We start from the raw sequence: 27,124 nt of genomic DNA on the forward strand, positions 1-27,124 counted from the left end.
TTCTTCATTTATTGCCAGCTGTGTGGCTCAAAATTATTTTCTCCCCATCTTTAGGTAGCTTTTTCATCTTCTGAGCAGTGTCTTTCACATAACATAAAAGTTCAATATCAAATTTGTCAATTTTAATACGTATTTTATTTTCAATTATGTGTGTGTGTATGCGGGAGTCTGTGTATGTGAATTCAGGTCTCCACAAAACTCGCAGATTACAGATTTCCCTGGAGATAGAATTACAGGTGGCTGTAAGTGGTCCAGTATTGATGTTTGCACTGAACTCGGTTCCTCTGCAAAGAGTCCACACTCTCAACTGCTGAACCTCTGCAGCCTCATTATAATTATTATAATTATTATTACTATTATTATTATCGAGTTTCCCCTCCTTCTGTGGGGGCGGTGCATATGTGTAGATCAGAGGATAACTTGTAAGAATCAGTTCCCCCCTCTGCCATGTGCGTCCTGGAAACTGAACTCAGGTGCCTGTACCATTGCGATAGCTCACCAACTCCAATTTTCTTTCCTTGTATGTGAATTTAATATTATCTACCAAAACTCGTTGCCTAAATTTATATTCATTTTTTTTCTGTTTTCCTCTAAAAGTTAAATGATCATATAGCTTCAGGTATATGAGATTTATGAGTCAAAATCTGCATAAAATGGGAAGTTTGGGTAAAGGTGTATAGATGTACCCTAACCCAGCCTCCGGCAGCCACGACTACTTTCTACTTCTATGAGCTTAGCTGTTTAGATTCCAGAAATGAGATCATGCAGCACACATGCCCTGTTTACTATATCATAATGTCCTCCACCTCTACCATGTTGCTACAAATAACCAGATTTCCTTCTATATCAAGGATAACCAGTATTATACTCCATAAATGGAGCATATTTTACCGGCTCACTTATTTGTAGATACTTGCATTTATTCCATATCTTAGATGTTGAGCTTAGCCCTACAATTATAACAATGCTGGTATCACCTGAATATACTAATTTCAATGGTTCAGTTGTGTTCTCAGAAGTGAGGTTTATAGGTCAAAGGAAAGTTCTTTTTTAAATACTTTGAAGAAAGCATGTGACCTCATAGCTGGACATTTCTAGCTGTAACGTTTGAGAGTTTCATTTTCTCCATATCCTTTTGATACTGATCAAGCAATCCTAAGCAGGTATGGAGTGATGCATCACCATAGTTTCAATTTGTTTTTCCCTAATGATTACTGATGCTAAAACTGTTTTCATCTCCCTACCACTCTTCTGTATGTCTTCTTTAGAGAAAGCCGTGTCCGAGAATAAGCTTCGTGGCTTTTTCTTTTAGCTGATTGTTTTCGTGCCTTCTATTTTTTCCTGTTTGTTATTTACTATGGATGCTAAATATTTCAATAGTCTGACTGTATTCCCCAAAGTTTCTGTGTTGGAAACTTAAATCCATTGCAACAGTGTTGAGAGGTGAGACTTTAAGGAACTGATTATGTCAGGACAGCTCTGATGTGAGGAAGGTTGAACACTATTATCTTGGGAATGAGTTACATCCAGTGAGCCCTCTCTCCCCCTTTCATCCCTCACCACGGAATAGCTGTGGAGTATTGCTTGAGGCAGGGCAGGGGGAAGAGAGGAGGGAGAGGGAAGACACTGAAGTGCTGTCCTAGATTTATGAGGTGGATTTCTTCACAAAACTAAGATGTAGAGCTAGGGTCTCTCTCTTCAAGCTGACTCTGTGGCCCGGTGTCCTATGTGGGTTGGCTAGGGATTAACAAAGCTTCCTGATGCCCTTGGAGTTCCCTTCCTCTCAGTCCCCTTGCTCCCTAGTTCTCATTTACTTTCCATGTTCCTCACTTAGACTGTTCCATGCATTGATCCCCAAGTCTTACAGTCCTGTTGAGTAAACAAAGTACAGCATATTACATGTGTTCTACTCGGGTTCAGAGCCTTCTGTGCCTTTTTAAGTTTTCAAGATTATTTTATCTTTGATCTTTCATATGATCCAGTGATGACATACTCAGACCTATGCCCAGGAGCCAGTATACAGCAACGATAGCCACACAAAAGTGATGAATGTAGCCAAGGTATGGAATCTACCTAGCTATCTGTTCTTAGTTGAGTAAATAAAGAAAGTGTGACACACATACACAATAGAGTTTATTCAGCCACACACAAAACAAATGAGTAAAATCATGTTGATGGCAGGAGTTCTGGTAGAAAGGGGTGTCATCATGTTAAGCAAATCAAGGGAAATTCACTCCTGCGGAAGACCAGCCCCACACCCAGCAGTAAACAGCCAACACAAATGAAGTCAATGTTATTTTTGGAAGGGTTCTTTTTTTTGTCTCATAATTCTTTTTTCTGTGTTTCTTTTGCATATTTATTATGGTTTCTGGTTTGGGGTTTTATGGGAGTTCTGTGTGCAAATGTGTCTCTGTGTGCCTGTATGTGTTTCTTGTGCATTTTCTTTGGCTCTTTTTTTTTCTGTTTGTTTGTTTGTTTTGTCCTATTCTTGTTTGTTTATTTTCTATTTTTAAAATTTTGTTATTTTTTTCTAGATGCCTGTTTGTTTTCTAATAAGAGAGAGCAAGAAAGAATATGGATTTGGATGGGTGAGGAGGAGGAGAGGATCTGGAAGAATTGGGAGGAGGAAACCATAATCAGAATATATTGTATGAAAAAATGTTTTCAATTTCAAAAAGAAATTATTCAAAAAAAAAAAGTAAGAAAGTAGAAGAGAAATCATTTGAGAAGAAGGATATCAGTATGTAGATAAAGGTGAGACCAGAAACACTAATGGATGGGGTAATGGTGTGTGACAAAGCCTCTCTTTGCCACACAACAGCACTCACTCCATGTAGGGAGCTCACAACAGTCCCAATTATGGACACCACCAAAGTCCAGTTTGGTGAACGGATGAGTTTTATTGGGGATTAATTCCATGAATTTGGGAGAGGTGTTAAGTACAGGAGCAGAAGTGACTCAAACACAGCTGCACTGCCAAAGCCCACCCCAGCGTGGGCGACAGCTCACAAACGCTGAAGGCCTGAAGCACACTGCTCAGCCTGTGGGCAGCTCAGCAGGTTAGAGAGTGTCCTTTCAGGGCATCTCAGCTGGCCTGAACCTCTTCCAGGAAGCTCTGGTTATTTCTGCTTCTCCAGGCAGCTGCTCTGGCATCAGAAGTTTTGTTTGGTTGGTTGTTTGGTTGGTTGGTTTTCAGCGTTTTTCCTCTGAGATCTTTTTCTGTGGAGCGTGGCTCTGTTCTTCTGAGAGCGACTCTCAGCATTTATTGCTTACTAGTGGGCCTGGTCATTTTCAGAGACTTCCTAAAGCTCTTCTGAGTAATTTATCTTCCTGATTAAGGAGCTTCTCTGCAGGAAGGAAAGTTTTGATCTGGCAGAAATCTGTTATATAGCATATGAATATAATCTATGTAGATCATATACTAGCATGAAAATGACATGACGAAACACATTATTTTACACAATTAACATACACTTGTATGTGTTTTACACACTTAACATATACTTACATGTAAATATTGCTTGTCAATGAACAATAATTAACTTAGTGTTTCTGCAATGTTAGCTTTCCTGCTGTCTGTCCCCAAGCCTTTTCCATGTGAAATCTGGCCCTCTGAAATTTGATCCTCTGAATGTGGAGTAAATCTTATCTTACCGGGTCATTGTACTTGAAGTCTCAGTAATACTGGTCTTTGCCAGATTCTTCATATGCTATGGATATGCTTCATATGCTTTTTATACTTCCAAAGCTCTGTTTTGTTTTGTTTTGTTCTTCCTTTTCCTTAAATTTGATCTTCTCAAGGTCTTGCTGTAGATTCTTTGGATGGTTCTCACCAACATATCCTGGCCAGTTTTTCACCCCCAACTGGACACAACTAGTCACCAGAGAAAAGGAACCTCAATTCAGAGACTCTATCAGATTGCCTGTTGGGAAGTCTGTATGATATTTTTCTGATTAATGATTGATGTGGAAGGGAGTTCACTGGAGGAGGTGGCACCGCAGAGTTGGCATTCCTGGATAACATTAAAAAATGAAAGAAACAAACAAACAACAAAAAACAAGACATGCAGGCCAGGAAGCCATGAGGAACAAGCTGGGAAGCAGTGTTTCTCTGTGGCCTTTGCTTCAGTCCCAGCTTCCTTGTCTCTGCCACAGATTTCCTCAATGATTGGGACATGTAAGTCAAGTAGAGCCTTCCCTCCTCGATTTGATTTTCTCGTGATGTTCAATAGGAAGCAAACTAAGACATTAGACAACACCACCACTGTGCAAATTATTGTTTCATTTTTTGAGGCAAGGTTTCACAGTGTAGGTCGTTCTGACATGATACTTTGCGGCCTCACAAGTAGTGGCTCTTGTCATCATTAATTTTTTCTAAGGCATGCTTGTGTCTGTGTGTGTGTGTGTGTGTGTGTGTGTGTGCACGCGCACATGTGGTAGCCAGAGTTCAGCCTCAGGTGTTTTTGTCTTCCTCTGCATATTTTTTTGAGACTGGGTTTTTGTTTTGTTTTGTTTTGTTTTTGTTTTTTGGTTTTATTTTCCTGATTCTGCACTCACCAATTCAACTAGACGAGCTGTTCAGAAAACCCCTAAATTCTCTTATCTGTACCTTCCCCAGTACTGAGATCATAGTCACAAGCCATGATATTAGCTTTTTCTGTGGTTACTGTGGTCTGAACTCAAGCTATCGTGATTACCACATCAAACCTAACTGATTAAGTTCCTGTCCAGACTTCCTTCAGTGATGGGACACTGACATGGAAGTGTAAGCCAAACAAACCCTTTTTTCTCCATCTTGCTTTTAGTTATAGTGTCTCATCGCAGTAATAGAAACTGTAACTAACACAAATATCATGAACTCACATTTCTCTATCTAAATGAGGGTGCTACCATACATTTATTTTTTCAGTTATCTTTAAATCTCCACAGCTGGCTCCTCGCTACAATATCAGCACAGTCATTGGATGGGTCATTTATTTCAGTTTTATAACTTGGAAGTCTTTTAATTGATCCCTGCTCTAACCTCGGATTATTAGCTGTTCTGGAATTTTCTCTTGTCACCCACAATGTTTTCTCTGCAATCTCTGTACATTTTATTATTTCTCTCCAATCCATTTTCTTTTATAACCAAGGTAGCCATGTAGAAATATATACATACATAATGTTTTCTCATATCCTATATCCGGATTATATAGGATATATAATCCTCTCTCTACTTCTCCCAGTTTCTCCCCATCTCACCTCCCATCCAGACACACTCTCTTTCTGTCTCTCATTAGAAAAAAGACTGGCTAACAAAACAAAAACTAAAACATTGGAATTAGACAAAACAAGGTGTGTGTGTGTGTGTGTGTGTGTGTGAGTGTGTATTGTCATGGTCCCTCCTAAAGTCTTATAAACACTCCCCGCTCTCTAATGTGTTATGTTATTAAAGTATTTAAAATGACAGCCTATATTCAGTGTCTTTGCGCTATATTCCTGTTGGTACACGACAAATTACTCTAATGTTCAAATCATGTATTTATTATTTCTCTGTTTCTGTGGATCATAAACCAGAATATGGCTTCGCTGTTGGCTCCTGGCCCATGTGGCTGCAGTTAAGGTGTTTACCAGGGCTCGGATCTTGGATGGAGGCTTGATTTGACTTGAGATTTACTTTTTAGCGCACTATGTGATGCTAGGAAGATGTAATGCTTTGAGAAGCACTGGCCCATGGTCTCAGCTCCTCTCTGGCTTTTGTCTAGGGGCCTCCAACATACACGAATTTAATTCAACACCATTTGTTATACTGGAGTAAGCAAGAAAATCTTCTAGAAACACAGAAATCACATTTTTAAAAATCTAATCATGGAAGTGATATCCGTCACCTTAGCTGTGTCCATTCATTAGATGCATCCTTAGTGGCTGAGAACTGCACACAGATGTGAGTGCTGGAGAGTATGAACATGGACTGCATGGAAAAGTAATGCCACCATAGCTCACATTTTGTTTTTTTTTTCAATGCAGTTTATTGAGGAACCTTGAACAATCATCTGACCCTGGGTAAAGCCAGCCCACTTTAAATAGCCTCTGGGTAGCCAACCTCAACATGCCACGTGGGCAATGCAGATAGGTCCACATACATGGAAGCAAGCCAGATCCTTGGCCTTAGCCAAATGTGAAGTTGTTCGTGACAGAGAGCACTCACCATCGGGAAGGTGGAAGGCGGAAACCAGCTCCATCTTTAAGGCACGGCATTACGCAGCTCTCTACAGTTCCCCCTTTTTGTTTTAGATGCATCAGGCAAGAGTAGAGGTCTGATCTCTGATATTAGAAATAAATTGGGACTTTGTACTGATGTTCATTTAGGTGTCATCCACCCAAAGAGCATCAGACCTGTCCGATACCTTTTTCTCAGAGGCGGGACCTGGGGCATCAACCCGCATGCAATCAGACATGCTCTTCTCTGGGTCCAAAGCGGCTGACCCTGAGTGCAGTGCTTAGCCTCGCATCCTGAGCGTAATATTTTGGCTTTTTATGGTAGCCAACCATGCTGGGGAGACTGTCCTGCTTCAATGGCTGTAAAGGCCTGAATGGTCATGGCTGCATTACACTGTTGTGAGACTCTAATCTTGCATATATACCATAGGCAAACCAAGGTGACCAATACCAGAAGGCCTGCTAACGCTCCCATGCCTGCCCATTCCTTCAGATGATTCATGGCTGCAGCAATCCATGATGATAATCCTGTGGCTAGTCCTGCGTACACTCTGGTAGAATTTACCATGACAATGGCCACTCTCAGCTGCTCCATCATAGTATCGAATTCTCCAGTCCAATTACCTAAAATATAGCTAGACAATTGTTTAGACAGATTTGCAGCACAGGGAAAATTCTCATGTTGTATGTTAGTGACTCAAAGTCCAGCATACTTTCATTGACCGCCAAGTTGAGCGATTTGCCATAGGGTATCAATTTGCTCCTGCACGAGGTCAATCCTCTGATTGAACACCATCAAACCTCCTTTTAGTTGAGCATTAATTCCTTTTTGTACATCTAAGGCATGAGCTACATTGGCTAAAAGGTTATTCAGGGTCTGAGCAGTCTGCCCAGTATGACTCATGGCTAATGCCACGGTGGTAGCTCCAACAGCCGCCAATGAGATGGCAGTAACAATGGCAGCTGTAATTCCAAGATCCCTTTTCTGTCTGAAGAGAGTCATAGCGTGAGGGGCATCAACAGGCACAGGCACCCAGCGAGGCATGCGAGTAACCAGCTAGTAAATTTACTAGCATTCCAGCATTGGGCAAAAAAGCAAGTATCATTACCACAATTACTTGGCTCTATCTGGCTAATAATGAATAAAAATGGGGATATAAACAAACAGGTGTGGGCTTATAGGAAATATTATGAGAAGCCTTAATCCCCTCGTTGGAACATCCTGCATCAGTTCTAGAACTAGCAGTGGTGGTGTCCGAGGTCTGAGTAGGTTCAGGAGACCATTGCCCCCAGGGGAGAGACGTGCTCCATGTAAATTGACTAACTCCATGTTTTCCTCCACTTTTGAAAGTCATTTAAGGTTCTTAAATTATTTTTCCCTTTTTTTTAATTTTTCATCAATTACACTTTATTCATTCTGCATCCCCCCCATAAGCCCCTCCCTCCCCTCCCAATCCCACCCTCCCTCCTCCCTCTGCTTGCATGCCACTCCCCAAGTCCACTGATAGGGGAGGTTCTCCTCTCCTTTCTGATCTTAGTCCATCAGTTCACATCAAAAGTGGCTGCATTGCCCTCTACTATGGCCTGGTAAGGCTGCTCCCCCTCAGGAGGAGGTGACTAAAATATTTATCTGTCTCTCTATCTGTCTGTCTGTCTATCATCCATCGAACTATCTATCTATCTATTGTGGATGGGTGTTTTGCCCACAAGCATATCTGTGCACCACTTATGTTCCCAATGCCCATAGAGGCCAGATGGCCAGAGGGCATCAAAGCCCCTGGAGTCAGAGTTATAGGTAATGGTGGTCTTGGGAAGAGTATGAGGGTTCTCCTCTATGAGTTCTTAAAGTCTAAGCCATCTCCATAGCCTGGCCTTCTTTTTGGTGTCTCCATTTATTTATAAATTTCTCTGTTCTCTTTCCTGAAAAATTACCTAAAGTTTCCCAGCTTACTATTTCTTCAGTTCAGTAATGTCTACTTCACCATTTAAATCCTATGTTGAGGCTCCATGACAGCTGTTTTTCTTTTCCTCTTAATAATAAACACTTATTGTTAGTTTCTTCTCTTTTTTCCTTGGAACATCTTTCTTAAAAAAAATTTCTTATCGCTCTATTTTACTTTTGAGATTATAATTGAATTAAAACATTTCTCCTTTCCCTTTTCTCTCCACAACTACCACATACCCCTTCCTGCTCTTCAAATTTATGGCCCTTTTTATTTTCCACTGTTTGCTGTTGAACATATATTATGTATATTTATGGGATATATTTTCTTTTTATTTTATTGAAATAGATGTTTTTCTCACATAGGTGCTAATTATGGTTTCCCCTCTGTTCACTCCTCCCTGTTTCTTCCTACGTCCCCTCCCCTCCAGATCTATTCTCTTTCTGTCTCTCACTAGAAAACAGAGTGGCTACAAGATAATAATATAATAAAATAAAACAAAAACTAATGCATTGGAATTAGACCTAACAAACAAACAGGTGGGAAAAAAATCAATAGAACACCTTTAATCAACATAGTTTAAAGATTCTTTTTCTCTCTTAGTCATCTTTTTAAGCAGAAATTTTCTGACTTCTTTTGCTCTCTGTCCCTCACAGAGGTAGTCTATTGATGTGCCTAATAATTATTTTAATCTATGGGAACATCGTTACTGAAATTTATTTTTCATTGAATTTCCATTTCTGTACTAATTTCTAGCGAGAACTATAAACATGTGAGTTTTTAGTGGTTTCAGTGTCAGGCTATAATACTTATGTACTTGAAGACATTTTTATTCTGCTTCCAAAAATCACTCATATTCTCCTACTCTGTAACTTTTCTTACTCAGACAACCTTATATTATTCCTAATAATAAATAATATAAATATTTATATTATTTTCCTTCTGTCTATTAAAAACTAGTTATTTGGCCCTGGATGTGTTTTTTTTCTGTTGTACATTCCCCACTCCCTCGTTTCCTCCCAAATCAACTTTCCCTTCTCTACCTGTCCAACTTGGTAGCCTCGTTTTCTTTTTATACCCATAAGTCCAATTTGTGTTCCCCATGTATTCTTGGATACGTGACTTTCCAACGGAACATGGCCACTCTACCAGTGGAAACACTCTTGGAGAAAAACTGACTCTTGCTCTCCTAGCAACCATCAAGTGCCAATTATACCTCTGCTAGGGGTGGGGCATCACGTCTACTCTCCCTCTCCATGCTGGGATTTGGTCTGGCTTGGGCTTACATAGGAAATGTGAATGTTTATCACAACCACTGTGTTCATATGTGCAGCTGCCCTACTGTGACCAGAGGACACTGTTTTCCCATCCCCCCTCCCAACTGCCTCTGGATTTTACAGTCTTTCTATTCTTCCTCCATGTGATTCCTGAACCTTGGAGATATCCTATTTATGGATGAACATTCCATAGTCTCTTATTTCCTTCTCTCAGCCAGTTGTGGGTCTCCATGTCACTCGCCATGTACTACAAATAGAAGCTTATCTTCTGAAGATTGAGGAAAGTCTTTTTTAAATACTTCTTTTTAAAACTAATTTATTTTTATTTTATGTGCATTGGTGTTTTGCCTGCATGTGTCTGTGTGAAGGTGCGAGATCTTGGGAGTTACAGACAGATGTAAGCTGCCATGTGGATGCTGGGAATTAAACCTGGGTCCTTTGGAAGAACAGGCATTGTTCTTAGCAACTGAGATGTCTCTCCAGCTTGGGGAGAAGTTTGAACCTATGTGTATGATAATAAGTCATTAGTAGGCCATTTAATAGTATGACCACTTAGCAGAATAATACTAGTAGGTATTCCCATAGAGCTAATCCCAGCTAGTCACAAGTTTTTTTTATTACAACTTATTTACTTTGTATCCCAGCTGTAGCCCCCCTCATCCCCTCCCAATCCTGCCCTCCCTCCCTCTTCTCCTCCCATCCCCCTCCACAAGTGCACTGATAGGGGAGGTCCTCCTTTCCTTCCATCTGACCATCTCATCAGGACTGGCTGCATTGTCTTCCTCTGTGGCCTGGTAAGGCTGCTCCCCCCTCAGGGGAAGTGATCAAAGAGCCGGCCACTGAGTTCATGTCAGAGACAACCTCTGTTCCCTAAGGCACCCACTTGGAGACTGAGCTGCCATGGGCTACATCTGTACAGGAGTTCTAGGTTATCTCCATGCATGGTCCTGGGTTGGAGTATCAGTCTCAGAAAAGACCCCTGGACCCAGATTTATTGGTTCTGCTGCTCTCCTTGTGGAGCTCCTGTCCACTCCAGGCCTTTCTATCTCCCCTTTCTTTCATAAGATTTCCTGCTCTCTGCCCAAAGTTTGGCTATGAGTCTCAGCATCTATTTCAATACCATGCTGGATAGAGTCTTTCAGAGGTCCTGTGTGGTAGGCTTCTGTCTTGTTTCCTGTTTTCCCCTTCTTCCAATGTCTATCCTGTTTGCCTTTCTGAATGAGGGTTAAGCATCTTACCCAGGGTCCTTCTTCTTGCTTAGCTTTTTTAGGTGTACAGATTTTAGTATGTTTATCCTATATTATATGTTGAATATCCACTTTTAAGTGAGTATATACTGTCTGTCTTTCTGCTTCTGGGATGCCTCACTCAGGATGATCTTATCTAGATGCCACCATAAATTTCATGATTTCCTTGTTTTTACTTGCTGAATAGTATTCCATTGTACGACAATTTCTGTATCCATTCCTCTGTTGAGGGGCATCTGGGCTGTTTCCAGCTTCTGGCTATTACAAATAAAGCTGCTACAAACATGGTTAAGCAAATGTCCTTGTGTACTTGAGCATGTTTTGGAAATATGCCTAGGAGTGGTATAGCTGGTTCTTGAGGTAGCACTATTCCTAATTGTCTAAGAAAGTGCCAGATTGATTTCCAAAGTGGTTGAACAAGTTTACATTCCCATCAGCAATGGAGGAGGGTTCCCCTTTCTCCACAACCTCTCCAGCATGTGCTGTAGCCACAAGTTCTTGACCCAACAATGGTGCCCAATATGAGTTTCATCTTGTGGAGTGGAACTTAAATCCAATCAGAAAGTGATTGGTTACTCCAGTGGTGTTTGTGCCACTATTGCACAAGTGACCTCTCTTCCCATGCCAGACATTATCGTAACTCACAGGGCTCCCAAGTGGATAAGATTGATTGATGGTTGCTTTTTTCCTCCAGTAGTGCACAGAGCACCTTCTAACTCTATGGAAGCTAGCCCTAGGGATGAGGCTTCCAGGTCAGTACCAGTCTGTTATTTCCACGCTCTGTGACTAAAGTATGTGGTTTCTTCAAAATTAGGTTTTACTTGGAGAGTAACTAATAGCATCACCAGTAACTTACAATGTTTAGAGGTCTATGAGACCACTGGCCAACAACAGCAAGAAAGATAACTAATTCCTTGAAGTGGTATATTAATTTTTTTCCAATGGCATGTAGTAGGTGCATTGTCATCCCATCATAATGTAACTCGGTGTGTGTGTGTGTGTGTGTGTGTGTGTGTGTGTGTGTGTACACTCAAATGCATTAGGAAGCAGTAAGTAGTATGCTTTTATATTATTTTTAAAGGTCTTTAGTGTTATTTATCCCGCCCCACATTCCTTCCTCTAACCTGCCTTCCAAATCCCCACACCTATTTAACCCTTTCTGTCCCATTAATCCCTGTAAGTTTTTATACCATTGCTTTTAATTTCTCTGACTTTGAACTCCCACCTGCTCCCTCATTAATTTCCTCACCTCTGTGTATATTCCAAATAAAACATAAATATCTAAAGAGTCAAAGCTAGTATCCACAAATGATCTACAGTGTTTATCATTCTAGGTCTGGATTACCTCATTCAAAATGGTTGTTTTGAGCTTTACCCATTTACCTGTGAATTTCATAATTTAATATTTTTACAACATCACAGTTTGGTAAAGATGGTGGTTAAATAGTGATGACCTTCAAAAGAGCTATACTTTGTTTTTCTAACTAAAATAAAAATTCTTCACACTTGGAAATGAAATGATCCTTAGATACATATATAGTATTGTTAGATTTACATGGTTGCAATGTTATTGTTGGTGATTTTGTTAACAGATAATGGTAACCAAATGTCTTAAATGTAGACTGACTTTCTGATCACCAAGTGCTCATTTGGACAGTATTGGCTGTCAAAGACAAGCTTCTATGATTCCATGATTGATGAGTGACTCTTCATCTTCTCTCTGAGATACATGTTATGAAGAGTTGTGGTGAAATAGTAACCTTGGAGTTGAAAAACAGAATAGACATCCCACATTTGGCCTGGTTAAACTTTTCTAGGACTGTCCATTTAAAGATTGTTGTGAGGAAGACATAGTCTGTGCCTAAATAAACCCTGGATCCTATCTTTAGATAGAGGCTGTCCTACCAAGGAGTAGACCTTGCAATTTGAGAACATGAAAACTATATTTAACATAGTGGTGTTAGGCTTGAATTAGGCTGAATTAGGCTTGAGATTTACAAAAACAATTTTTTAGAACTTTGTAAGATATGAGGAATAAAAGATAAAAGAATAACTGACTACAAAAACATGCTAAATATAGAATTAATTCCTCAGGAGACTTTACCACAGGCAAATCTGTGACACCTAGATTGGTGGTATTACTATGTGGTAATCTGTTCCTCTCTTTTTATATCAAAAAGTAGATTGTATTTTTGCTTTTTAATGTGTTGATTAACCTGATGATAATTTTAAATTAGATATATTTATTTTTTTCTTATGATCATTGATTAACAAGAAGAGCATTTAGGCTCAGTTGCTATAACTAAAACATTTAAAATAACAACATCGATAATAAGATGCCACATGAAGGGTGAGTAGAAATTCAGAGGTGACCATAGCATTCCCCTTTTATTAAAGAGCAGAATTCTTTTATGCCATTGCTCTTTAACACATAGTTTTCATATCGTACTCCTACTGCAACAGCCATATGTATGTAATTCCCAAGGCTGAAAGCAAGGCTATATACATCTCTCTTCACATTAATCATCTACCAATGGAGATATATAAAACCATATGAATTTTCTGTCCCCTCTCCAGCCCTGAATAACAACATGGAGACTATATTTATTTATAATAGATTTAGGCCTTATCTTACTCTTGTTCCCAACTAGCTATTATAACCCATTAACCTATTTATATTAATCTGTGTTCTGTTACATGGTTTGTTACCTCTTCTTCATTTTCATAGGTCAGACTCCATGTCTCATAGGTGAATTCTTTTTATGACTTTTTCTTTCCCAGCATTCCTATCTCTCTGGAAGTCCTATCTGTTCTCTCTTCCCTTTGTTATAAGCTGTTGAACTCTTTATTCAACCAGTCAGTAGGTGATGGAGAACAATGTTTACAAAACACTGAGGCAGGGGATTCGTAATAATGCCAAAGTTAGGTCTGTATTCATTTCTCTGCTGGCACAGAAATCAGCATTTGAATATAAAAAGACAACTTTTACACAGTGCACAAAATATCATTCCAACAGATATATTTTCAGTCAAGAGTATTTACTTAAGAAAAAGGCTGAAAAATGTACGTAATTTTATAGTGTGGTGAATAAGGGTGCTATCAGACAATTACGAATTGCTACCAGGAGCATACTTGGATATCTGCCTTTGCTTGCCTAAACCTAATCTGCTAAAATACTACATACATGGAATAAAATTTTTGTATATAAATAATTTACGTAAGAATATATACATATATATATGATCATCAACAAAATCAGAGAAAGTTTTAAAACAGTATGTTTTGCATTTGAGAAGCATAGAGGACACCCAGATATACAAGTCCAACACAGTGTTGTATGTTTAGATAAAAGAAGGAAGAGGCACCGTGGAGATGCCTTCGTTGGTAAAATGCTTGCTGCTTAAGAATGAGGAGCTGAATTTAGATCCCTTACACATCCCAAGAGAGTCAGGAGTGGAAAGTGTGCCTATAATCACAGCTTTGTGGAGACAGAGACAGGAAGACCCCTGATGTTTGCTCTTCTACCAGTCTCACTGGATGGATGAGTTTAGTTTCAATAAAAGGCCCTGTCTCCAAAAATAAGATGGGGAACTATTGAGGAAGTTACCCAACGTTAACCTCTGTAATCCACGGACACATGCCTACATATGTGCACACACATGAGAATGTACATGTGTGTGTGCAAATATGCACAAATGAATATGGAGAAAAATATAGATATTCTACATGGTTTTCTGGGTAGCATTTTTTTAATTTCTTTCTGATTCTTCTGTCTTGTAGAGTGTTCTTGGGGAAATAATGATCATTTTTTGGATATTCGTCAAAAGAAGAGTTGGAAGCCAGTGTTCATTTATCACCATTCACAAGATATTGAGAAGAGCCTGGATATAGCTCAAGAGGCATATAACTATCATTCCCCTTCTGAAGTTCAAATAACCAAACATCATCAAATTGTTAATTCAGCATTTCCTAGACCTGCGTATGACCCATCTCTTAACCTGTTGGCTGTGTCTGGTCAAGATCTTGAAATAGAAAATCTCCCAATTCCAGCAGCAAATGTAATCGTGGTGGTAAGTACCAAGTTAACTGACGTTGATACTGGTCATGATGTTGACGATGATGCTGAGGCGGGTGTTCACATGGGCATGATGCTCATGCCTGAATGCATAGTGCATCAGTAAGTACATACTGAGAATTAAAGACCACTTTAGGAAGGCAGAGCATATTTTATACAGAGCCTCCTGCCCTCTGTGTAATAAATTCTTAAAGAATAGGCCTGTTAAAAACAGCTTGTGTAAACAAACAGCATTTAACAAAGATTCTCTTTGTTAAAAGAAGAAACAGTTGAAACAGAGAATAGTTATGGGGGAGACTAATAAGTAGTGTTCTGTCACTGGAGTAAATAAGATTGGTTGGAAGGAAGTCATCTATGATAATATTCCTAATATCACTGGTCAAGCATCAACATTTGCATGATCGAATGATCCTCATAGAATAGATAACACAGATAAAGTTTCTCAAGTTGTGGAAGCGTCATATAAAAATTTATTCTGTGGTTGAATCCCTTTTATTACTATATACTCTCTTAAAGTGGTATTTAAGCAGAAGGATTGTCATGAGTTCAAAGCCAACCTGAGGTACATAGTCAAATAAATCCTTCAAAATAATGGATGATTACACACTATACACATGAATTGAAATACCAAATTTTATTTAGAACTAAATTAAATCCTAATTTTAAAACTATAACAACTATAACCTTGGGGCCAATGTAGTCTAGTGAAACTGTTTATATTGTGTCATATCCCATTCATGATGTGATTAACATTGAACTTTCCTTGTTTTTTTTCTTCATTTTTATGTAATACATGGTATCCTTTTTCAGTGATAACAATCAGAGATTCATTTGTTGGTGTTTTCAACATGTATTGAGTATTAATTTAGCCCCGTTATCATTTAGAATATCTGGAAAAAGAGACAAAGGAGACAGTCTTTGGCCATACTTGAGAAATGTCTGGGAAGAAGATGCCAATAATTAAAATCAGGAAATAGTAGCAATCAAAAAAAAAAATGAGGACATAAGAAGAACTATTCATGTAGGTTGTTTGATCTTCTGTAAGACTTAATTTTTTCCTTTTATGGCTAACAGATGTTATGAGAGAGAAAGTCATATGCCCTGCCTGTATGGTGTTAGCAATGTTAATGACATCTCTGTATCTGGGAATGCCCATCTGATGCTGCTGATTATCACAGTCCCATGGTCATCAATGCTTACGTTATTATGATTTACAGTCTAAGAGACTAGACAACTTTAATGTTATCTAGCTAATCTGATATTATAGATGATAAAAGGCACAAATTAAGAATTAAGGCAGGTCAGTTTTAGGCTATTTATGGTTTAGGGATTTATTAAGAAGCTGCACTTTGTCCTTTGAATGATGCTGGCACAGAGGTAAAAAAGTGCTTTTTGCTGTTTATGTTCTGTCTAACATGTAGCTGAAACCCCTGCAGCCTCTGACAGCTCTGATTGCCAGAACTGTTTGTATAAAACTACTTACATTATGTATGCACATGGTAATTTCCTAGGAAAACTGGAGGGATGGCGTTATTTTTTCACATTAATCAATACTGTTCAGCTACTTCAAAAATGAAGTGTGACATACACATAAAAATCGGCGGATCTGAGGGACATTATTTTCAGAAAAGCAATTTAAGAGTAGATCATAGACAATGCAGAAAACACTCACCAGCAATATAATGATCTTGATGGAATAGCTAGCGTGTTGTAAGCATAGGATTTATATGTGTGTGTGTTTATGTTTAAAACCCACCTAAACTGACGCAGATACAATGTATGCAAATACTTACCTGGTCTTTTTTGCTTATAGAGTATTTCAGTGATACAGATGAGTTATTGTGTGGTTTTATAAATATGAAACGAGCAGTATTAATAAGTAGCAGTCCCTCAAAGTGAGTAAATGATTGAAATGTTTTTTTATTGAAAAGTTTGAAAGCTATACTAAAGCTTTAAGAATCTACACATAACTTAGAGTTCCCAGTCAGATGAGGAAAATTCTTTTGTCCTCTAATATTTAGTCCCTGCTCTTGTTTCTGATATTATTTGTTAGTACTGTTTTAAAAATATGTGTGCAGTTTCTCACTTAACTCAGCTAGCACTCAAATAGCTGAGGCTGGACTGTTATTATTTAATAAGCTTCATGGCACAATAGTAGCAGTTATTACTGTATTGTTAACCCTCTAAACTAATCTGACTCCCTTTTGCCAAAATCCACGTGATACTTGCATTTTATGGCTTTCTCTGCTCCAGCTGCTCTTTGCTGATATCTCCTGGACTTTTGCCCTTGGCTGAATCCCACTTCCTTCTCCTCTTCTCTCTCTCTTTCTCCTCCTCCTCCCCAGGCTGGCAGGAAGTCCAGCCCTCCTCTCTCCCCTGCTCAATGATTGCCATTAAGGTGTTTTATTGACATATCAGGGGATAATTGGGGAACAGAGTTTAGGCAGGAAATCCTCAGAACAAGGACTGCAACCATATATGGGGGCACAGAAATCAGCATCTGAATCTTTACACAGTCAACAACAACATTATGCCCACAGTTGTCAGCAATGAGGTTTAAGCTGAGAAGTTTAAGAAAAATGGGCATGTCCTCTTCTTCCTGATTTCTAATTAGTATCACAAAGAATTCCTTAAGAGTTTTGTCCACAAATGATTCTTTTCTATTTCTCCTTTCTGTAATTGAAAAAAAAAATCTATAGTTTGTTTGTTCTATGGGAAGAATAGCACAAAGAATGTGTTTATCCCACGGAATGCTAATTATGTTCCAGAAACTCGATGAAGCGCTATTGTCTGTGCAAATACAATTTAGAGGGGAAATTAATGGACCCAAGTCAGTCCTGAGGAAAGACATAGACTTTAGCCAAATGTGCACTAGAAAGTCCATGGCTCTCATCATTGGGTTTCTGGGATGCTTGTCAGGACACTAGGTTGTACACCAGCAAGAAGGGGCCCCCAGGAACATAAGTGAAAGTGGTGGGATGGAGTTAGTACTAGGCTCTTACAGCTTGGCATATGTTATTGAATGAAGAATGGTTTAACCTGGCTAAAAGCCTGAGAAAATTGAGAGCAAGTAAATCTTTGGAACATAGGGAGGGTGGCTATCATGGGGTCAGTGAAAAGAGTTGTAGGTAAGGAGATTACAGTCTACTTCACAGAGTACATATGATGTAAAGAAAGAAAAAGTTGCAGAAGCAAAGGAAGGGAAAAGTAGGGAGGACATTTTGGCAGTTTTTCTATAAACGCCCAAGACTGGTAAATCTCTGGAAGCTAAAATGGTCTCTATGAGATCCCCGGAATGCTATAGTTTCTTTCTTGGTTATCCCTTACTCAGACCAGCACTCAGGTGGGCATTCTTCTGTTTTTTTGAAAAAAGTATATTTTAATTATTCTTTGGAAGTTTCACATATATGTATATATACATGCATACACATACATATTTATACGTATATGTACACTGTCTCTTGATAGTGTCCACCCCATACTTTGCCTCCAACTCCACTCTGGGTGCCTACTCCGAAATATCTTTCTGATAACTTATTGTCTTATTTTCCATTTCCATTTTTTTTATATTTAGCCCACCGAGCCCAACTAGGGATGCCCACGTACATATAGCTCTGAGGACATTCACTAGGGCATGGGCAACTTACCAGTGTCCATTCCCCAAAAAAGTGACTTTCCATCCCCCAGAAGCCAGTAACTACCAATAGCTCTAGGAAGAGGCCTGAGGGGCTGCCACTCACCACCACTAGGTTTGAATTTTTTTTTTTAATTTTTCATCAATTACACTTTATTCATTCTGCATTCCCCCATAAGCCCCTCCCTCTTCCCCTCCCAATCCCACCCTCCCTCCTCCCTCTGCATGCATGCCACTCCCCAAGTCCACTGATAGGGGAGGTCTTCCTCTCCTTCTTTCTGATCTTAGTCCATCAGTTCACATCAAAAGTGGCTGCATTGTCCTCTACTATGGCCTGGTAAGGCTGCTCCCCCCCAGGGGGAGGTGATCAAAGAGCAGGCCAATCAGATTATGTCAGAGGCAGTCCCTCTTCACATTACTATGTAACCCACTTGGACACTGAACTGCCATGGGCTACATCTGTGCAGGGGTTCTGGGTTATCTCCATGAATAGTCCTTGGTTGGAGTATGAGTCTCTGAGAAGTTCCCTGTGTTCAAATTTTCTTGTTCTGTTGCTCTCCTTGTGGAGACCCTGTCCTCTCCAGCTCTTACTATTTCCCAGTTCTTACCTAAAATTCCATTGAATTTTTAACTGGCCGGGTGTAGTGTAGTCCTGTGCAATTAACTTCAGCAGCTGTGGGTTCATGTGTGCAATGGCCGTGTCAAATCCAGAAAACAAAGTTTCTCGGTACTTCTCTCCGTGTTCTCTGAGCCTTGGTGGAGGAGGACAGATTGTGTGTATCAGACACTTATTCTCAGTCCTTTGAAGAGTTAAGAGTTTCTTCACTGACTAATGAGGAGATTCTCTCATTTAATATTCTGTTGGCTGTAAGTACACCATTTGAAACCTTTTTTTTTTTTGTGCAGAAATTCCTTCCTTGTATTCCAAATTTCTGTATATATTTCAACATGGAAGAGGCATTTTCTTTTGTAAAAGCCTTTTGTTTCTATTGAGATGACCAAAGGATTCTGTCCTCTAGTCCATTTATGCCATTTATAACAATTACTAACTAACATATCTCAGCTGTGATCATGGTAAGTGACCCTTTTGGTGTGTTCCTGAATTTGGTTTGCAAGTATTTGGTTGAAAATTTTTGCATTTAAATTAATCAAGAAAGTTGCCCATGATTTCTTTCTGTGCCTTTCTGTTCTGTATAGCCATTCCTGCAAATACTCTTTTTCTTTTTTTCTTTTTCTTTTTTTTTTTTTTAAGAAATTTAACTCACAAGGCTATTGGGGACTTTGGATAGTGGACTTTCAGTGACATCTGAACCCTGTGCTTTGAGCTTTACCTTGGCTTGTTCTGACTAGCCGGTGAGGCTCATTTCATAACTAAATACCCTGGGCCTATATCCTTAAAGAATTTGACACCTGATGATGAGATCAGACTCATAACATCGACTTAACCCACAGATAGATTCTACTCCAAGAGCTTTCCCCAAAAGCCTCTAAGCCACATGTGGGAGAAGATGCTACCTGTAATAAAATTTGAACACTATCAAACCAGCAAAGGTGGGATTATACCACAAACAGTTCAATATATAATAACACAGATAATACGGATTTCTGTTTTTTATTTCGTTTATCTTTGATATTATAATATATTTACACCATTTCCCCTTATTTTTTCCTTATTAAATCCTTCCACATACCCCTCCCTGCTCTGTTTCAAATTCATGATGTTAATTTTTATTAATTAAATTGTGTCGTGTGTGTGTATGTGTTCCTAATGCATGACTACACCTGCTCAGTCTGTATAGTGTTACTTGCATGCACACGTTTTTAAAGTGATGACCATTTGGCCCTGGATAACCAACTGATGTGCTCTTTCCCTGGGAAGACTGTTTCTCCCTGTCTCATCATTCTTTTGTAGTTCTCTCTGTAGGGTTGATGCCTCCTGGACTTTCCTCCATTCACATCCATGTTAGCATTCCAATTGTCCTGTTCAGCTCATGTTCAGGCAGTCATGTTGGTGAGACGTTTGGGTGTAGCTTCTGACGTTCCTAGAAGATGCAATCTCAATGTAGATTCCCTGATCCTCTGGCTCTTACAGTCTTTCTGCCCCTTCCTCCTCAATGTTTCCTGATTCTTACATGCAGGCTGTTTATGAAAACATGGTATATCCTTCAAGAAACATTAAAAGCAGAGACACAGAACTCCAGGAAGCATTTCTATAAGGAATGGATGAAAGCCACCTGAAACCTCCCCAATAATTCTTCAGAAAAAAAAATAAATTCACTTTGATATAGAAAAAAGGTGCTGAGAATATGTTCTAAAGTGAAGGCTACTTGCTAATGAAAAGAGCTATGCTTTAGTGTAATCTATCATGTCCCATAAAAGTTTTTAAATTTATGAAACTTCCTGTGACTTATATACTTCTTGATGCCAAGTGAACTTGAAATCAACAGGGCTTGGGGGACAGGGAGAGAGGATCTGGGCTTGTTCCTGAGCTAATGGTAGGCAAAATGCAGGCCTTTGGAAGCTTTTTAATGACCATGACTGCAAGGAAACTGTTTTCTGAGCACAACAGGGAGCTTTTGTATATGAACTCACAGAAGGGATGCACCCAAGACCTGCACAAACTCAAACCAGACCAAAATCCCAGAATGGAAGGCCCAGGTGGCACAGAGTCTCACCCCTAGCTGAGAAGCTATTGGTGTTTGGTAGGTGCTGCAAAAAGAAGAGTCAGGGGTCAATTTTCTTTAAGGTTGTGGTATATGAGCATTTGAACAACAAAAATTGGTGTGTGTGTGTGTGTGTGTGTGTGTATGTGTGTGTGTGTGTGTGTGTGTGTGTGTGTGTATGTAAGAGGTGAAAACAGGGCATGGAGCTGGATGGGAAGGGAGGTGGGGGTAAATCTGGGAGGAGGTGGGATGAAAGTAAATATGATCAAAATAGGTTGCATAAATTATTTTTTAAAGGAGCCAGAAATCAAAAGATTGAATGAATACAACATCTACAATGTTAAGGTGATAAAAAGATACTACAATATAAGAGAAAAAAATCTTAATGTTAAAAGTTAAAATGGAAGGAAGTTGGATAAATAATGATTTGAAATACACAGATGCAAACGTATAAATGTAAAAGAAGAAATCACAAACATAGCTGCGTTCCTATAAGAAATGAAATAATGACAAGGAATGCAGCGCAGGTATGGGCTGCTACCCACACGGTGTTGGCACAATTGGATAGTTGCTTGACAAAAAAAAAAAGTCACTGGGACAGTAACCAGTAGCAGCAATTTTATAAGTCCAAAAACATTCGAGTTTTTTCTTAGCCCTGTGTTAAGTGCCAGAGGGGATGCAGACCGCCAAGGAAACAAGACCCTCCAAGTCTACAGGATCGATGCTCTGTGAACTCAGAGACTGAGGCAGCATGGGCCTGCACGGGTCTGTGCCAGATGAGATCCGAGGGCTGGAAGAAGTGGACAGATGTCCCGATCTCTAACCCGAAGCTAGCTCCAATCCACAGATAAACACTTACAAACAAACAAATAAATAAATAAATAAATAAATAAATAAATAACACAGTGCAGCCCGTCCTGATGAGACCTGACAGGCTAGGGTCAGGTGGAAGGGGTGGAGGAACTCCCCTAACAGTGGACTTGGGGAGGAGCATGGGAGGAGATGAGGGAGGGTAGGATTGGGAGGGGGAGGAGGGAGGAAGCTATAGCTGGGATACAAAGCGAATAAACTGTAATTAATAAAATATAAATAAAATTTAAAAGAAGATTCGTTTTTCTCCAAAGGAGTCTCACTGGGGAACAAACGCTCCTAAGGAGAGGTCCCCTGCCCAGCAGTGTGTGTCTACACAAAGTGAACTCAAGGGCATCTTTGGAGGTTCTTTGTCTCTTAATGTCATGTCAGAACTTTTAAAAATTTTTGCCTATTATTATTTTTACTTGTACTTTTATTTTATTTATATTTTTCTTCCCTATTTTTACCCTACAGCCATACATTATGGCTACAAGAATGGTGTTTTTATGGGATTCCTGAGTGTTCAAATGAGTGCATCTCGGTTTATTTTTCACCTTCTCTTGGGCTCTTTTCGGTGTTTGTTTGCTTTGTTCTATTCCAGTGCGTTTGTTAATTTTTTGTTTTATCTTCCCGCATTTCGCTATTACCCCTTAGAAGCCTGTTAGTTTTCTAATGCGAGAGAAAGGCGGTGGATCAGGATGCAAGAGGATGTGGGGAGGAACTGGGAGGAGTAGAGAGGGGAAAACATAAATCAGGATATATTATGTGAGAAAAAACATGTTTTCAATAAAAAGAAAAAAGAATGATGTAAATATTACCTAATTGTTACAGCAACGCTATCACAGTATTAGAATATTGTTATAAACATAAAAGAGTTATGTTCTTTTCCCTGTTCAGCCTTTGTCCTCTTTCCTTTATGCTGTTCTAACATCCTGCTAATAGTCACTAAGCAGCCATTCTTTGATCATTAGATTGTGCCACACATTCGTACATATACATACTGCCCTCACACACAAACACAAACACACACACACACAAGAGTGATCTCCACTGCAGGGAAATAAAGTTCAAGCATTTGCTTTGCTCAACCTCATATGTCTTGGGATCCTTGACTCCCAGGGCTCTGACCCATCAAGTCTGTGATCTGAGGACAGGTCTCAGAAATCTGTACATATAAATATTCTAGAGCTTGTGGGGGGGGGGAGGAAGACATTGGATGCCATCTGGTATTCATCTCTGTCTCTGCACTCCTCTCTCCCTCTGCACAAATGGCTCTAGCCTTCTTTCTGTCCTTTTGGAAACCTGATGCTAGGTCCTGGATATTCTCTTTCCCATGAGGCATTTCCTGAAAATCTTGGTCGAGTGTATAGTGAACTCTCAATAAATGTGTTCAGTTTATTACATGACAAGTATTCAACGTGCAGTTGCTTATGGACAATGGGGTTATGAATGATTTTTAAAGTCAAATCATGCTGTCCTTCCTGTATCATTGTTTTTCTGATTCTTTAATAATTTTATTACTTAATTTTTAAATAGGTTCTTGGATAATTTTTACGTACAGAGAAGGATGAAAAAACTCAGAGCATACCTCCTAATTAATAAGAGAGGAATGTCTTGCACTCTGGTGAAAATGTCATTAGACTGTGCCATACACTCACACATTTATGCCACACACACACACAAACACACACACATACACCCACAAGACCACTTAAGACGAGAGCTTCCACAGTGAACCCTTGTTCATTTCCCTGCATACTCTTTCCATTATGCTATTTCTGGCCATCCGTTGCTTGTGTCACTTCATTCTGTGGACAAAATATATGTTCCAAATCGTTGTGATTTTTCTATCTCATTCCTTCTGTATCTTTAGTGTCCATTAAAGTAACTAGCACATAGTAGGGGATTAAAAATTGAGTACTGGATGAACAGTAAACTGATAATAAAAACAGAACAATTCAAAAGCTGGTAAGTAAAAAGTTTATTTTATCAAGGAAATAATGTCATTTTAGTACTATTCACAGACCATTATATTTTTAATTTCTCTTATTGCATGTATGTGCATGTGCTGGAGGCAAGCATACCACAGAAGGCTTCTGGATGTCAAGACACAAATTTGTGAATATGATCCTCTCCTTCTACCTTTATATGGGTTTCAGGATCAAGCTTGGGTAACCAGACAGGCACAGCAAGAGCTTTCTCCACTGAGATAGCTCACTGGCTCCTTCAACATGTGGTCTTATTTCATATTTTTTCGCTCCACATTGAGTAATAGCTAAGCCCATCAAAAATCCTTTTTTTCCATATCTGTGACCTTTAAAAAGATGAATGTAAAAAAAAAAGTGTTTGATGGCTGCTTAGTTCAATTCCAGAATTCACAGCTACTGGACTTGATCCACAGATAAAGAAAAATAGAACAGTGTCAGATTTTGGTTTTGAAAAAGGTCTAGAAACAGAACATCTGTAATCTACTTCAGAAATTTGTTTAAACATTTGCTTTTAACCTACTGTAAGGACTTTCTATTCAATTTTAAGATCTTACATAATCACCTTCATTTTGATCCCAAATCTTTGCATTTTATAAAGCCCCGTGCTCATATTTCCACAGATACTACTATACCCTTAAAGAATAAACTCAAAGTAGAAGTTCCATTCTTGAGCTTGGCATCCTGACAGTCACACTGTCACCATCTGTTGCTTTTCTCCACTTCTAACCATCAAAACAGCAAGGAGGATCTGGAGCAAATTTTGAAAATGCTAAATGCTAAGCTTCAGCAATGTCAATGCGAAGTAGCCACACTGGACCTCCCACTGCACCTGCTTGTGTTATGACTGAAGTCTTGGGAGAGTTGCTGTAATAGTTTATCAAACCAAAGGGAAATCTTGCTGTCTAAGTATAATGAACTTCCTTGTAAACAGAGAATAAATTAACATTATAATTGCTCCAATGAAAAAAGTTAGTTTATGTGTGTGTGTTAGTGTGTGTTTGTATGTGTATGTATGTGTGATGTCCATAGAATTTTAGAATATGTGGAAAACATACAGAAAGAAAAAAGAGAATAAAAGAATTTCTAAGGGTTTAAATATTAATGTCACACAGACAGAGATGGATATATGTATTCTTATGTGTGTATTAATTATTTTCACACATGTATGTCATCTGATATACAAAATCTGGAGTTTTTACTTTATTAATATCATAGGTTCCTTTCTAAGTTGACACTTCTAACAGTTGATTAAAAATCCATTATTGTACTATTTGTCTCATTTCTGTTACAAAACGCATGACTAAAGCAATTTAAGTAAGGAGTAACTTAGGCTCAGTTGGACTGCATAGTTGATTCTGGTGGGAGCCTCATGGGAAAAAGAGTCTATAGCAACTGGCCAGATTACACACACAGGCAGGAAGTAGAGAGCGATGAATGACAGCACTCAGTTTGCTATATCCGTTTTGTTCAGTCCAGAACCCCAGCTGTGGAATGACATTAGCCACATGCATGGAGGGTCCTTCCATCTCCAGTTACACATATATAGATATATCCTGATTGCCAAAAGTATATTTCCATGGCAATGTTAAATACAGTTAAACTGACAGAGAAGATTAGTCATCAGAGTCATATAGTACAATTTAATGTATGGACAACAACACAGTCTTTTACCTAAGGCAAATAACCCCCAAAGGGAAAAAAGTAGAAATAAAATATATAATTAAATATAGCATTCCTTCCATAACAATTGTTCAGTTTTTATTCTGAATATTTGATGAGCTTATCTTAGGGAAAGGTATTTTCTTTATAAAGTTTTTCTCCACATATAGTGCAAGCACTAGGGTGCTTAACTTTTTTCTTTGATGAAACTGCTTATTAGGTAGATATTTAATTAATTTTTAGTTGGTATATAAAATAATGGTTTCAGCTATGACATTTTCATGCATTTGAGATCAGCCAGCTGATCTCAGCAAAGGGAGTGTTTAAGGCCCCCAACATAGTAAGCAGGGCAAAATTGTTAAGGTTCTGTTCAGAAAGCATGAAACATTACTGTGACGATATGTGGGTCTAACTATGTATCCTGTGCTTTCTCTGTGACTCATTCTGTTTCGTTTGCTTTAAAATGGGAAAGGAAAATACCACCCCCAGAGAGGCACAGAGCTTCTACGAGGAAACACATCCAAACGCTTAGGTAGTGTGCGGTCTGCAGGAGGAGGTGAGCACACCACGAACAGAACACCTACGCTCCCACCCACAAAACCAATGAAAGCCTGGATAACGCAACTGAGGCTCAAACTATCAGCAAGTTAAGGATCTGGAGCTCCTAGACAATGGGAGATATTAAGCTTCCTTGGGCCGGGAAATTTATGAGAAAATAAAATTATGAGGGGTATTTTTCTTTATTTTCTTCCTTTTTTATAAAGTTTTTTTAATTTAGTTATTCACTTTATTATTACGATTAATTATCCTAATCGTACGTAGTTCCCTACTCTCCTTCCACTTCCTCTCCTCCTGGTCCCTCCCTTCCTTCCCTCCCTCCCTTTGTCCTACATCCTCCCTCTTCTGCCTCTCAGAGATGGAGATCCCTCCCCACACACACACACTAACCCATCCTAGCACATCTGGTCGCATAAGGATTGAGTACTTCCCCTTTACAATGTCCTGACAAGACAACCCTACCAGGGGGAAGTGTCCCAAAGACATGCAATAGAAGCCATGTCAGAGACAGCCCCGATCCACTTTCTAGGGGACGCACATGGAGACCATGGTGCCCATTGGGTCTACATGTGTAGATGGCCTAGGTTGAGGCTAGGCATGGATCTTGGTTGGTGCCTCAGTCTCCAAAGCCCCTCTGGCCCAGGTTAGATGGCTCTGTTGGTATTTTTGAGGAGCTCCTGTCCCCTCCGTGTTCTTCTAGCCCCCAACCCCTCCATTTTTTCACAAGGTTCCCTACTCTCTGCCTACTGTTTGGCTGTGAATCTCAGCTTCTGTTTCCATCTGTTGCTGGGTAGAGCTTCTCAGAAGACAGCCATGCTAGGCTCTCACGTATTTTTTCAACCATTATGGAAGAATAGGAGTGTTAGCAAGAGGCAAGCTCTCTTACATTAGCAAGATTGGCTTCTTGACCCTCCAAAGTGCTTAGCATAATCAGAGAAAATTCCTGGGTGGTGTTTTGTCTTGAGGTGTTATTGGTGCTCCAGGGACTCTAAGAACCTAGATGATGAAAGGACAGCAGTCACAGAAGGGA

General features: G+C 39.3%; 1 protein-coding gene across 1 annotated transcript in view; it reads left to right on the forward strand.

Moving 5' to 3' along the window:
• The window catches only part of Ptprr (protein tyrosine phosphatase receptor type R), a 279,114-nt gene that overhangs the window by 26,640 nt on the left and 225,350 nt on the right, over window positions 1–27,124 (forward strand). The window contains exon 2 of the mRNA XM_060378077.1: window positions 14,446–14,735. Within this exon, the coding sequence (XP_060234060.1) occupies window positions 14,446–14,735 (290 nt within the window). The remainder of the gene's footprint in view (window positions 1–14,445; window positions 14,736–27,124) is intronic.

This window comes from Meriones unguiculatus, chromosome 2 (genome assembly GCF_030254825.1).
Source record: "Meriones unguiculatus strain TT.TT164.6M chromosome 2, Bangor_MerUng_6.1, whole genome shotgun sequence".
NCBI lineage: Eukaryota > Metazoa > Chordata > Mammalia > Rodentia > Muridae > Meriones > Meriones unguiculatus.